This window comes from Halyomorpha halys, unplaced genomic scaffold, assembly GCF_000696795.3.
Source record: "Halyomorpha halys isolate HHAL.00 unplaced genomic scaffold, Hhal_1.1 Scaffold1088.1, whole genome shotgun sequence".
In the NCBI taxonomy this organism is placed as follows: Eukaryota; Metazoa; Arthropoda; class Insecta; order Hemiptera; family Pentatomidae; genus Halyomorpha; species Halyomorpha halys.
In genome coordinates, this window is record NW_027107060.1 from 109,590 (window position 1) to 124,408 (window position 14,819).

The 14,819-nt window shown below is 28.7% G+C and overlaps 1 protein-coding gene across 1 annotated transcript in view; it reads left to right on the plus strand.

Annotated features, from left to right (window-relative positions):
- bent (projectin protein bent) overlaps positions 1 to 14,819 on the plus strand; it is a gene marked incomplete in the record, with an annotated part of 246,334 nt that overhangs the window by 94,059 nt on the left and 137,456 nt on the right. Inside the window, 4 exon segments of the mRNA XM_067045412.1 lie at positions 3,583 to 3,639; positions 5,564 to 5,617; positions 7,394 to 7,459; positions 11,879 to 11,929. Coding sequence (XP_066901513.1) covers positions 3,583 to 3,639; positions 5,564 to 5,617; positions 7,394 to 7,459; positions 11,879 to 11,929 — 228 coding nt within the window.

Consider the following 14,819-nt stretch of genomic DNA (forward strand, 5'->3'; position numbering starts at 1 on the left):
GAGTTACTAATTTCAATGAATAATTTCCTACATTAATATAAAATTGCTTAACCTAGTTTTATTGATAACCCAGTAGATTAGCAATAAAAGTAGGTCATATGCATCCATAGCTCCACCCAATAAACAGATAATGTTCCTGAAGATGACATGATAAACTGAAACTTTTGGCATACATAAAAACAATGTGGCGATGAAAAAAAAACAGCCCAACTTAACTTATTTCAGGATAGTTTTTTTGATGTGATGACAGCGTTATGTTGATAGTGTTTTTACTGCAGTGGAATGCAGTAAAAACACTATCAACACTATCACTCTTTTCATCATTAACCAGGCTTGCAAAAATTTTATTTGTTAATGTGTTGAAATTTAAAATAAAATTAATGTAATATTTTTTACATTAGTGAGTAATTTGGTTTTGGCATGTAATATTAGCGTGACCTATTCATTATTTTCCTATTATATTTTACTATGCTTTGCTAATGTATAGAATTAGCTTTGAACTTCAAAAACTGATCTCAATATAAAATTTTAAGCTTTGTTTTATTTGTTTATGAGAAGCTTTGAACTGTAGCTTTTTCTTGTGATTGCTTTGGATATTTTGAATAATTATTCTTAAACTAAAAAAAGAGTTTTATTATAGGTTTTAAATTGAAAATAAGAAGTTTTATACATATTAATACCTTGACACATTATTGTCAAGCCGTGGTGGCTTGGGAGCATGTATGATGATAAGCTATTGTCAAGGGAGGTCACTTTTCTAGCTTACATTTGGAGCAGTAGGGAGAGCTCTAGCATTTCCCTTTCACCTTGGATTGTGCTGAACTGTATTTAGTACTGTCCTAGCTTCTACCAGCTTCAATTGTTCTGTGTTTTGCCGCTTTTAAGGATTTTTTCACGCCTTCATATTATTTTCATTGCCAAATTTATTTTTTGAAGCATATAAATTTATTTACCTATATATTCTTTTATTTCACAAACTCCCAATAACATTTTTTATGTATCCAAAAGGATTTTTTTATATATTGTATTGGATTATTTCATGTTGTTTAAATATTTTATAGAAAATGTTTTGATATATCATAACTTTCTAGAGTCCTTATTGAGTAATTCAGTTGAAAAAAAACAACACAAAACTTCTGTTTGCATACATAGATTCAGTGGCATATGGAGATGACAATAGTTATGGTTAAAAAACGGATATTTAAACTTTATTTGGCTAAATATTACATTTTATACATTATATAATGCTTATTTAAATTTTTAAAAAATCGTATTTTCAATGGGTTTTCCAGATGAGCTCCGGCAGTCAAGATGTTAAGTTAGAAGAATTATTTTTTATAACAACGATCTTAAAATATCGGGTTGTAAAATAAGTTCTTAGCATTTTTTACTGGTGATTACAATGAAAACTTCAGATTCTTGTAAATATTTTTAATCAATCATGTGTGACTCATTTTGATCTATTACATGTTGCCATCTTTCAGGTAATTGTTTAATTCCGTCCTCCCAAAACTTCTCAAATTTTTGCGCAATGAACTCTTCTATGTGCGTTTTGAAGTCCTGGAGCAAATTAAAGTGTTTCCCGTTAAGAGAGTATTGAAGGGCCTGAAATAAGTGAAAATCTGTTGGGGCAAGGTCTGGTGAATAGGGTGGGTGGGGGATCACATCCCAGCCAAACTCCAATAATTTCTGACGGGTCTGCAAAGACACGTGAGGACGGGCGTTATCGTGATGGAAAACTATGCCTTTGCGATTAGCCAATGCTGGATGCTTTTGCTCGACCACTGCCTTTAATTGTTCCAACTGGGCACAGTATACTGCAGAATTAATGGTCTGGTTGGACAGGAGGAGCTCAAAATAAAGGACACCTTTCCAATTCCATCAAATGCATAGCACAACCTTTTTTGGATGTAATCCTGCTTTTGGAGTTGTTAACGGCGTGTCACATCGTTTTCCCCAGGACTTTTTCCTCACAATATTATTGAACAAGACTCACTTTTCATCCCCAGTTATCAACCTCTTTAAAAATAGAACATTATCATTTCTTTTCAGGCGGGAATAGCTATGGATATGCGGTCCAATAATTTCTTTTTTCTTGGAATATCTTCAATAGTGAATATATCACTTCGAGAAACATATCCCGCAGCTCCAAAATGATTCCAGACAATTGCATGAGATATGTTCAGCGTTTCTGCGATATCCCGTATCGTAGATTGAGGCTTGTCTGTGGTGACCAACGATTGAATTTGGTCATCATCAACAGTTGAAAGACGACACGAGCGCTTTGCGTCTTTCAAGTCAAAATTTCCGGTTTTGGACCGAGCTAACCATTTACGGACGGTGCTTTCTCCTGAGGCATCATCACCATACACACTGCAAATTTTGCTAACCATCTGTGTAGCGGATTTTCCTTTTCGGTAATAAAAAATCATTAAATGACGAAAATGATTTTTTTTCTCTTCCATTTTGAGCAAGCAAAATACCACTTAAAGATAAGTAATCTCGGTTGAAACTGATAGATAAAAGCACCTCAACTAATCCTTTTTTAGAATATGTAAACATTATTGACCAAGTAAACATGATTTTATAAACACAGAGAGGATTAAATTGAAATATTGAAAAACGCTACGAACTTATTTTACAACCCAATATATATATCATTTAAGCCTTAAGGTACCTACTAATTATTCCTAAACATAAGAATAATCTGGTGTCTATAATGAACGGAATTTGTATTCTTAAAAACTTATTTTCTCATGTACATTAAATAAATAATTTTTCATTTGTGAATGCTAGAATAAGATCGATGTGGTGAGTAAATTAAGAAATATTGTATTAATCTTTCATGTTTCTGTAATTATTTCTTAAAAAGAAACCATAAGTACAAAGAGGGACATAAGGAACTTTATAATTATAATTACTGCTGTTGGTCTATCTATATTTCTGTGGTAGACTTATCTTTGTGGTATGTCATTTAACATCATATCTTTTTTTCTACTCTATTCCTGAATTAGTCCTGTTCACATGTTTGTTGAAGAATCTTGCCTTCAACAAGAGATAAATTCACCAGTATTTTTGAATATTTTCCTCAATTTTTTAAAAATATTTAGCTAGAGGTTTCCTCATTTTAGACCCCCTCGTTCTTCTTTTTTCATCCCTTATCTATAAGGATGGTTTGTTCAGGGTCAGTATTTGACCTTTCTTCATTTGCTCATTCTATTGAGTAGATATAAATTTAGGTATATTTCCAAAACAAAAAGTCTAACTGTTTTTAGTTAGGTCGATATATGTAAAATCCATTACTTACCCTAAGTTCTTCTTTATCAAGTCTAATTTTAGTTTAAAATAACTTGTAGAAATAACTAATAACTTGTAGTAAGAGGCTAATGATTATTGTTTCACTTGCTTAGAATATTTTAATTCAACTTTCTTAGTTATAGTTTTTTCAGATTCAGGCAAATGAATCATTAGTTTGTGCTGTGATTAATGTATTTTCTTCTTTGTGTTCAAATTAAAATATTAATTAACAAGAAATGTATTATTTTTTTCATTTTTATTTTATTTATTTATTATTTTTTGTAGAAAAAGGCACCGCCTCCAGAAGCTAAAGAAGAAAAAGAACTTTCAATAACTGCTAAGGTAAGCTATTATTTTGTTTCTTAGATTTAGTATGTATGACTTTGAATGTGGTAGGTGGTTGGTTGTGATAAATTTATGAGAAAGATATTAATTATGCACTTTTCCGTTTCCAGTATTAATTTATGACTGGTCTCTATCCCCTAAAATATATTTTGTGTTTTAAAACTATCTTCACCTTTAACTGATTATAATGGAAATCAGTACAGAATAACCAAAAACTGTGTGACATCTTGTTATCACGACAAGCTCTTTTACAATTCCTTTGGTTCTCTATGTTCAATACAACTATTTGCCACATTCAAGAACATGAATTGATAAAGATAAATTAATATGTTCATACCACATTTTACCAAAAAAAAAATAAATAAATAAATAAATAAGAATAAAATAATAAAAGGAAGATGGTCCGGGTGTGGTCAAAGAAAAACTCTAATAGTTGTAAAACTATTTATTATGAGCCCACATTTTGTCCCACGTTATAGTTATAGTTCTACAACTATTTGAGTTTTTCTTTGACTGCACCCAGACCATCTTCCTTTTATTATTACACATGGTCAATCACCGATCTTCCAGAATAGAATAATAGTTATTAAAAAACATCATAAACCCAACACATTTAAATATATAATATTCTCAAGGATAAGATGCCAATGGTGTGGTCAGTGAAGAACCTGAATTAATTTTTTATAAAATAAGTTTTACTTATTTGTGTTTTTCACTGACCACACCCCTAACTGTCTGTTTCTGGTATAATATCCATGGTCAACAATTAACACATCATACAATATTTATATTCAGTCTGGGTTTCTTCCCAGCTTATTCCCTTTGTATGTGGGACAAAGCAGAGCTCTAGGAGATTACGCCATTTTTCTCTCAATTAAGTTACTGATATCTAAAGCAAGCAGAGATTCAGTGATAGCTCTGTAGCCACCGACACTCAGGACTTAAGTAATGAAACTAGTCATTACCAGGACTATAAAATTCAAAATTACAATTTCATAAGGCCACTACCATTTTAAACTTTGCAAAGTATTATAGGGATAAATGGACCTATGTAGGGATTAGGTGAGAGGATTGGTATGATTAAACAGTTTCCCATGAAATTTGAATGGTCTAAAATTTAGGATAAATGGAATATTGCAATCATCATGGTAGGTACTGTAAGTTACATAATGTGGGTTGGAGCCGTCTATAGCTGAGGGAGTCAAGGTGTGTACCTTTGCAACCTTGTAACCGGTCTGGAGGGGTGTAATTATGGTTTTTTGGTTGCCTCAGTGAATGAAAACTTGACCCTCCCACCGTGATTAGAATAGGATGGTAACCTGTAGAGGCAGCTCAGGAGCCATCATCCTAACAGATGGGGTGACAAATATGAAGGGATTTTAGATTTATTTGGTACTGAGGGCATTGTTATGAGTGCAAATGCAAAGGTGAAGCAGTAATTATAGATTGGAATTTAGTTTTGCCAATTCTGCAGGTTACATTAATTCCTTCTATATTATGAACTAATTACTTAAATTATTGAGTAAATAGTTGGTTATTGCACTACCAACTAAATTTCAGTTTTAAAAAAATTTTTATCAGCTTAATTTTAAGCAGATTTTTAATACTTTACTCAAATTACTAATAAGTATGAGTCGTTTTCTAATTTTCTATTATTTAACTCAGTTATCCGCCTATGTATATAATTTTCTTTTTATTCATTTTAGTTTATAATTAATTATTTATTATTATTTAGTTAGTTAGTTTTTTTTTAGTTCATATGTATATATGGTTTGATTGTGTACTTACATCTCTAATACCTATTGCCCTTGAGTGTAGAAGAATGTATTATTTCAATTAATGTTTTTGACAAATATATAATAAATAAGTATGAGACTATAAACTATTTATCAATTTATATGACAAATGTTTCTTATTTTAGAAAGAAGAAATAACTGAAATTAAAGGAGATAGGAAATTATCAATAACTCCTAAGGTATGTGACATATGCAAAACATGCTTTCTTGTAAAAAAAAAAAAATATATCTGTACTCACTTTTTGTCTTTTTTATTTCATAATACTGCATGATTACCAATTATCAAACTTCGAAAAATGTTACACAAATATAGACTCAATGATAGAGAAAATATTGTTCTTTTATAGTTTTATTTTACTTTTTCTCAACTTTTGTTGTGACTAATATGGAAAGTACACAGTGTGTTCTCACCAATTTTGATCAAACTTTATTATGTTGACTCTACATTGAAAAAATATCGTTCAATCATTTCATCCAACAGGCCCTAGGAGCTGAGAAAAAAATTAATAAATGCAACTGCTTTATTTATATATCTTGAGTTTTGAAAATGATATTGACATGGTTCTTCAAATAAAATCTACGATGGCTCTTCAAACAAAAAAAAACGAAATCTAAAATGATTCTTCAAACAAAATCAATGATCATTTTTGGTGTGAAAAAAATCTACAGTTATCTACAGGGTATTTTGGTAAGTATTTGTTTCATAGAATTAGGGTAGATAAAAGAAAAATACACAAAAGCTAAAAACTTATTGCTTTTTGATCAAATAAATCTAAACAATTATTTAAATTACTAAGTAGTATAGATTTTTTTTCACACAAAAAATGATTGTAGATTTTGTTTTAGCACACCAAAAATTTTATTGTTGAAAATTTTATTATCTGAAAAAAAAGTTCTTAGTTAGTTTAGGGGTAGTTCATAATTTTCTAAGCCATGAAATAATGGTTTGATTGGCGTAAGTATAAGTTCTGTATCTCATTTTCAGTTTATCCATTTTCAAAGTTCTTTAACATATTAGGAAGAGGATGATTTCTTTCCTTTCACACATAACTGCCTTGGATTTTTTTAAAGAGGTCTGTAAAGAAATATTGATTAAAAAATAAAAACAGAATTGAGGTTTGGATAACTTTGTTTCTTAAAAACATTAGGAAAACCCCGTTTAAACTAAATCACATAGTTTAAGAACCTTTGCTGACCTTCAAATTTGATTTGAGTCGGTGCAAGGCTTCCACATATATGGTTGTTTATCTGTGTTGAGTCTGTAAAGAAATTTGAAGTGTTCTTATAGTAAAATTTTAAGCTTATAATTTCCAAAAAATTTGAATTTCGAGTGCTAAAAATGGACCTGACACTAACTACTAATACAATTTTTGTTTTTAATATACTTCACTGTGTAAAATAATACTGATTTTTTGCTAAAAATCCACTTGTTGGAAGTGCCATTTTATATAACTGATTTTTGTATTATTTCACTACACCCAACTAATTAATCATTTACTTTACGGTTAAATAATTCTGAAAAAAATGTTTAAATAAATAAATCAACTATCCCAAGTTTACTTAATAATTTAAACCTTTTTTTTATTTGTTTAACCAAAAAGCAATTGGTTTTTAACTTTTGTATTTTTCCATCAATCTGCTCTAGAAAACAATATTTTAGTGGAAGAATCATTACTATATCATTTTCCAAATTCAAGATATAGAATACAGCAGTTTTAGTGTGTGTGTGTGGGTTTTTTTTTTCTCAGCTCTTAGAACCTGTTGTTTGAAATGATTGGACATGTGTCAATTTTTTTTTTTCACTTCAGAGTCACCAAAACACATTTTGATTGAAGTTGGTGAGAACATATTGTGCACTCTCCTTGTAAGTGGTTGTTCGTTACACCTGATTATAAAATGATCAATACTTTTGTCTGTTCTTTGAATAAATGACTTAAATGTATCATTTTTCACAGAAGGGGGTGATAAAAGAACCTGAAGAAAAGAAAGATGAAAAGATTTCTCTTAAGCCTACACCCAAGGTACCTATTTTAAGTTGACTTAAGCTGCTTTATTATACAAGGTGTTTCACAGTTAAGTGGCCAAACTGAAAATATGAACTAAAGACCTCAAAAAAAGAAAAAAATTCCTTTGAAGGTATGTCCACAAATGCTTTGTTTAGGAGATATTCACACTTTCATTGTTATGAATTATTTACATTATATGAAATTAATAAAACCTATTTATTTGCTCTAACTACTTTATTAATTAAATGTAAACATTAAGATTCATATTAAATGTTTTTCAAAGTGAAGGTATGTCCGCAAATGTTTTGCCTAGGAGATGGATTAGATAGAATACTAATATGGCCTTTTATCCCTAACTGTATAAAAACTATTAGCAACATAAGGATTAATACTATTTGGAATTGGCCTAGGGAACTGTCAATAACATTTATCAGATTGTAATAGGCTTTCGCAGAGTACACATCATTATGCCTTCAATTTATACTAATGGTGAATATCTCATATGGTGTTAATGTTCAGTTTTTGCAATGGTAATGCTAATGCTGCCTGTCATGAATATGCCAGGTGGTTTCCGGATAGAAGATTACCAAACAAGTCTATCTATATCTCCACATTTCAACGTCTTAGATAAACTGGTATATTTGCTATAATACCTCGTGCTGATGGTATTTTTCTCCTTTACGAAATGAAGAAAGTAGTGCGACTGTATTACAATATTTTGATGATAATCAATCTGGCAGTATATGAAGAGCTGGAGCAGAATTAAATATTACGCCAACTCTCATTGCAGATGAACTTCACCCATATCATTATCAATGGGTACAAAATTTATTACCGCTTGATTTTCGGCAAAGAAGACATTTCTCAGATTATACTTAAATCAAGTTGAGCGTAATCCACAATTTTCAGGAAACAGTCTCAGGACAGATGAAGCTACCTTCACAAGAAGAGGTATCTTCAATCAGAAAAATAATCACCTCTGTTCGTAGGAAAATCCCCATGCAATTAGTGAGCATCATTTTCAGCACCAGTTTCAGTGCAATGTGTGGTTGGGGATAATAGATAATATTTTAATAGGTCTGCATTTCTTGTTGCTGCAACCAATGTGGGCACAAGGGGAATTTCTTAATAATTATTACCATGATTTAGTTAAACATATTCCACTACAACTGAGAAGGGACATGTGGCTTCAATTAGATGGTTGTTCTGCACATTACAGAAGAGATCCACGACCATGGCTAAATTTTAATTATCCCAATTTTCAGATGGATTGGCCATGCAGGACCAGTGGCTTGGCCTACACACTCTCCAGACCTGAAACCACTGATTTTTTTTTGTTTGAGGTGACATTAAACAAAAAGTCTATGCAAGGCCAGTCAATGATCTTAATTCCTTACAAAGAAGGATAATTGAATCTTGTGAAACAATAACACATGAAGAAAGATGCTGAGTCTGTCTTGATGCTCATGGAAATCACTTTGAACAACATTTAATATGAATTTAATGTTTATGTTTAATTAATAAAGTAGTTAAAACAAATAAATAAGTTTTATTTATTTCATATAACATAAATAATTCATAACAATGAAAATCTTTAGGTGTGAATATCTCCTAAACAAAGCGTTTGCAGACATACCTTCAGGGGAAATTTTTTTCTTGTTTTGAGGTCCTTAATTCATATTTTCAGTTTGACCACTTAACCCTGAAACACCCTGTATATCATATTTGGGAAAATATTACTTCTAGTATGTTGAACAATTATGCCATATCATATTAATTATATAGTTGATCATAAATGGTTATATAGTTATATAAAAATTACATTATTATAAAATACCTCTAGTATTAAAGCTGAATTCTCTTTAATGGACATTTTTAACAAATGGATATATCTCATAGTTTGACAGTTTCATTTCTCCGGCTTCATACCAATTATTTTATGTTTTTTAACTTCTATTAACCATACCTTCATATAAACGGACAGACACTGATTTTTCCTTTTTGTTTCAAAAAAGTATCTCTTGAGTATAATTTTTAATCAATAGCTGATTTTTATAATCAAAAAAGCAAACTAACCAATTTTGATCAGTAAAATATGCAGTCACAAAATATATCGTCCAAAGCCAAGCTGGTCCACGCGTGTTCTGCAAAAAGTCCTTGAATCGCGGCCATGTTGAGTAGATTCAAATATTTTAAAAACTTTATTTTATCTTCCCATCATAATTGAAATTACAATACATTTAAGAAAAAATAGAAGTCAAGAATAAATGTTAAAGAATAATGTTCATAAAGAAAACCACATGCAAAAACTCAAAACTGTTGTGCTACCATCGATGTTTACATTGAACATCGAGAGAAAGATCACGGTTGGTGAAAAGCATTCATTACTTATGCAGGGGAGAGAAATGATGTTTCCTGGAAGCAGGAGGTCATCATCATCTTTAATCTAGCTCTAGAGAGACACTTTGAAAAAGAAGACATCAAAGAGTCACCCAAGAAGAATTAGGGACTCTTTATTTTGGATCGCCAGTGAAGAGTGAAAACTTTTAGAGGAAAAATTCTTCGTTAAAAGTCAGTGTTTGTTTGCTGAAAGATTGCTTACAGCAAGTGTTAGCATGTAAACATAGAAAACCATCTGTCATAATAGAAGATTGTATAAATTGGTTAGTTTCGCTCTACCTAAAATTAAATACATTTGTAAAAGTAGATATTAATTTAATTAAGTATTATTAGTAAAAAAAGTTCTGTTCTGATTGCCTAGAAACCCACCTTGAGATTAAGAGTCTAAAAATTTATAAAATTCTACTATCTATTTAATATTGAAGCTTTTAATTTGAACCCAAGCTATACATACTTAAGATATGAGAATTAAGAGTAAAAACTATAAATTTTTTTTTATCTTATTTTAAATAATTTTTTGATTATTACTATATATATGTATATATAAATATGTTAGTTTATATGTGTACATATATGTTGTTAAAGTTTTTCCTATAAATAACATATTTTTCATTAAAATTAAAATTTTAAATTGAAATGAAATATATCTAAATAAAGTTATGATTCATGAAAATAACACAGAATAGTGGTTTGCAGTCAAATTTGCATGATTATCAATGTAATTTTAAAAATTACAATGCTATTTTTACTTTCAAATTCACTAGAACTTATCTTAGTCGAAATAGAGGGAGAAATATTGAATAAAAAACTTTTGGCATATTGTTCAAAATGTATAAAACAATTGTTGCAATAAATTAGTTATATAGTATAAACAATTAGCAAAAATAAATAATTAGTAAGTATAAACAATAGCTGTCTATCCTTTTAAATTGTTAGGTTTATTCATATTTAATATCAAAACCATGTCAACTGAGTCTGGCCCTCTTGCAAAATAATTCAGTGAGCCCCTTAAAACTCAATATTTTATTTCTTATTTTTGTCAATCATATTAATATTATTAATCATTAAGAGTTAAATTATAATGAAAATTAAGGTTACTACACCATTATAATAACAACAGTTTATGTTTTTACTCATAGAAAAATTACAATACTTTTTCTTTACATAATGACTTAATAATGATGGTATGATTTAGTAATAATTTCTTAAGTCAAAACAGTAATTTAGGAGAAAAGCTTTGGACAGCACACAGTGTATAGTGGACAGCAAAGGAAAACAAAATTTTTTCCCCCATTTTTGAATTCTCCATACCTTGAAATGTAAACCTTTATGAAGTGGAGTTAATTTTTTTTTCTTGGTCAATTCATCTTACAAAGACAACTAAATAGTCCTAATAGATAACACAAAAAAAATTTTTAGAGCCCAAATGGGTATTCAATTTTCAAAAATTCCTTGAAAACTAAATAACTGTTAAGCTCACTGACCAAGGCAGATTGTGCATTCATGGATACAGGTATAACAATTATATTGGGCCAAAGAATAGTTTCCAAGAACTTGAAACAACTTGAAGTGAGCACTTTTGTGAGAGGAAGAATTATCATTCCCCAGTGATATCTGTTAAAGAAAAGTTCCACTATATTTGAAACTTTTAGAAATCTGTCTACTAATGTACATAATAGACCAGTTCTTGCTATAATGCAAAAGGGTGCCTATAAACTAAACAAGTTATTGTAAACCCATGATGTTAATCAATCTAGATTCAAATTGCAAGACCATAATCATCCTAAATATTGTGAAAACTATAGTTAAATAATGACCAACTCCCAAATACTTTTTTAGGTCGTTCATATCATATTCATTTCACATTTCTTTCTTTGTATTTGTCCTAAGTTTACAAACTCTCTCTCCTGTAGAATAGTTTATTTTACTGCATTAATTATAAAGCTTTGTTGCCTATAAGCTTTTTTTTTTTTAGTTCGTAGAAACATGAATATATGTTTTTGTTATATTTTAACTATTACTCTATTTGTTTAGAAAGAGAAAGAAACACCAAAGAAAGAAGAAGTGTCTCTTCAGCCAGTAAAGGTTTGTTGTTTTATTTAATTATTATACATATTTAAATTACATTGCTTTTAAATGAAATTATTGAGTAGTTAAAGTTATTATATTAAATAGTTCAAAAGACCGGTTAGTATTTCTATTGCTCTAATCTTATTTAAGATGTTTGAACAGTTGATTATTTTAAATTATGAAGAAGATGTTCGGGGGTGTGGTCAAAAGAAAACAAAAAATAGTTAACAAATATTTGTTTGCCAATGTTTCGCCCCACTTAGTTCAGCATCATCAGGGCTGAAAAGATAAAAAAAAACAATTAAAAATATTTTGACATAGTAGGATACAAAAAGTAAATTAAGATAGGGTTAAAATTATGTTCATATAAGTGAAAAGAAAATTAGAAATGAACAAAAAGAAGAAATAAAAATAATTATAATATAAAATAGACAATGATAAGGATATAAAGAAAATCATGGTATTTTAAACAAAACCGGAAACATGAGCATAAATTAAATGATAGAATATGTAATTAATATAGAAAAAAAGTCATATACTGATAGAAAATATAGTTAGGATAATAAAATAAATTCAATATAGGTATAATACAATAAATGAAAAGAAGTAAGTAAAGAATATTAAATAAAATGGTGTAAACTTAAACATACAAAATATGAGATAATGATAACAAACATTTTTGTTATGGATCATGATAATAATATTTTTTCTACCTTGATAATTATAATAGTCTAGACAACATAAGTAAAATGAAACAATGTAAAGTAAAATAAGGTAATTAAACAATGTGAGGTGGAAGTATACAATAAAACAGAAAATGGAAAAATTAATTAAAACAATGGATAAATGAATATAAGTGAATAAAATATAGTATAAGAACAATAAAATATAAGTATAAAGGTAAAAAATAAAATGAAATACGTTAACATTATTAAAAATAAGTAATAAAGTATTGAAATAAGAAAATAAAATAAAAAAAATTGAAAGTAGTGGTAGAATGATAATAAACAAGTGAAAAAGGGATAATAAAAATATTTGGTGATGAAAATAATAAGTGAAATAAGTTAATAGAAACAATTTGAAGTGATATAAGTTAATTAAACAATGTGAAGTAAAAGTTTACAATTAATGTGAATACTAATAAAAACATTGGATAAATAAATATAAGTGAATAACATATAGGAATCAAGACTCAAAATAAATTCTTTTACTTTCTTACAAACACTAAAGAAGTTTAGTAAGTATGTAGACAGCTTTTTTCTCTTTTATTGTAAACTTTCACTTCACATTATTTTAATTGATGTATTTCACTTCAAATTGTTTCAATTAACTTAATTCACTTATTATTTTAACACCAAATATTTTCACTATTCTCTTTGCAACTATTTTTATCATTCTATAACTATATTAAATTTTTTTTCTTCTTTCAATACTTTATTACTTATTTTCAATAATTTTTACACACTTAACTTTATATTTTACCTATATACTTATATTTTATTGTTCTTATACCATATTTTATTCACTTATATTAATTTATCCATTGTTTTTATTAATTATTCCATTTTCTATTTTATTGTATACTATCACCTCACATTGTTTAATTAACTTATTTCACTTTACATTGTTTCATTTTTCTTATGTTGTCTAGACTATTATAATTATCAAGGTAGAAAAAATATTATTATCATGATCAATAACAAAAATGTTTGTTATCATTATCTCATATTTTGTATGTTTAAGTTTACACCATATTAATGGTTATTAATATTCTTTACTTACTTCTTTTCATTTATTGTATTATATTTATATTGAATTCATTTTATTATCCTAACTATATTTTCTATCAGTATATGACTTTTTTTCTATATTAATTACATATTCTATCATTTAATTTATACTTATGTTTCCGGTTTTGTTTAAAATACCGTTTAACAGTTGCCACCCCTCCACTCTGTATACTTCTGCTTTTTCATCATTGCTTAGATATCTTTCAAATGAAGGTTGGTGGTTCTGATTTATTCTTTTCTTATTTTTTACTATCATTATTATTTGTATTTGTTATTTATTCTCAACCTTTATTTAATCTCAACTTACTTCTTTTTCCGGTGTTTTAATTTGTTAAATTATTTTTTTTTTTTTCTCATATCTACTTTTTATTATTACGTGTTATTATATCTTCTGTTCATTTTTAACTTGGTAGTTTCTGTTATTTTCTGTATGATTAGGGTTTTGTTTAAAATAACATAATTTTCTTTATATCCTTATCATTGTCTACTTTATATTATAACTATTTTTATTTCTGTTTCAATTTATATAATTTTCTTTCCACTTATATTTACATAATTTTAATCTTACCTTAATTTACTTTTTGGTGTCCTACTATATTAAAATATTTATAGTTTTTGTATCTTTTTAGCCCTGATGAAGCTCTACAAAGTGGGGTGAAATATTGACAAATAAATAGTTGGTAACTATTGTTTGTTTCCTTTTGACTGCACCCCCAACCATCTTCTTCATAATTTGAAATAATACTGTCAATCATTTATATATATAAATGTATAAATGAGGAGAAGATGGTTGGGGGTGCGGTCAATGAAAAACACAAATAAGTACGATTAACTTATTTTAATGTGCCAACGTTTCGGCTAGAGTTTCTAGCCTTCTTCAGGGCTGTTCGCTGGAAGATCAAAGGCCTAATTAGGCGTTTACGCATTTGATCTTCGCGATACGCGAAACGCGTTTGATCTTCCAGCGAACAGCCCTGAAGAAGGCTAGAAACTCTAACCGAAACGTTGGCACATTAAAATAAGTTAATCGTACTTATTTGTGTTTTTCATTGACCACACCCCCAACCATCTTCTCCTCATTCATCATCCACGGTCAACTATCTCTCATAATTATT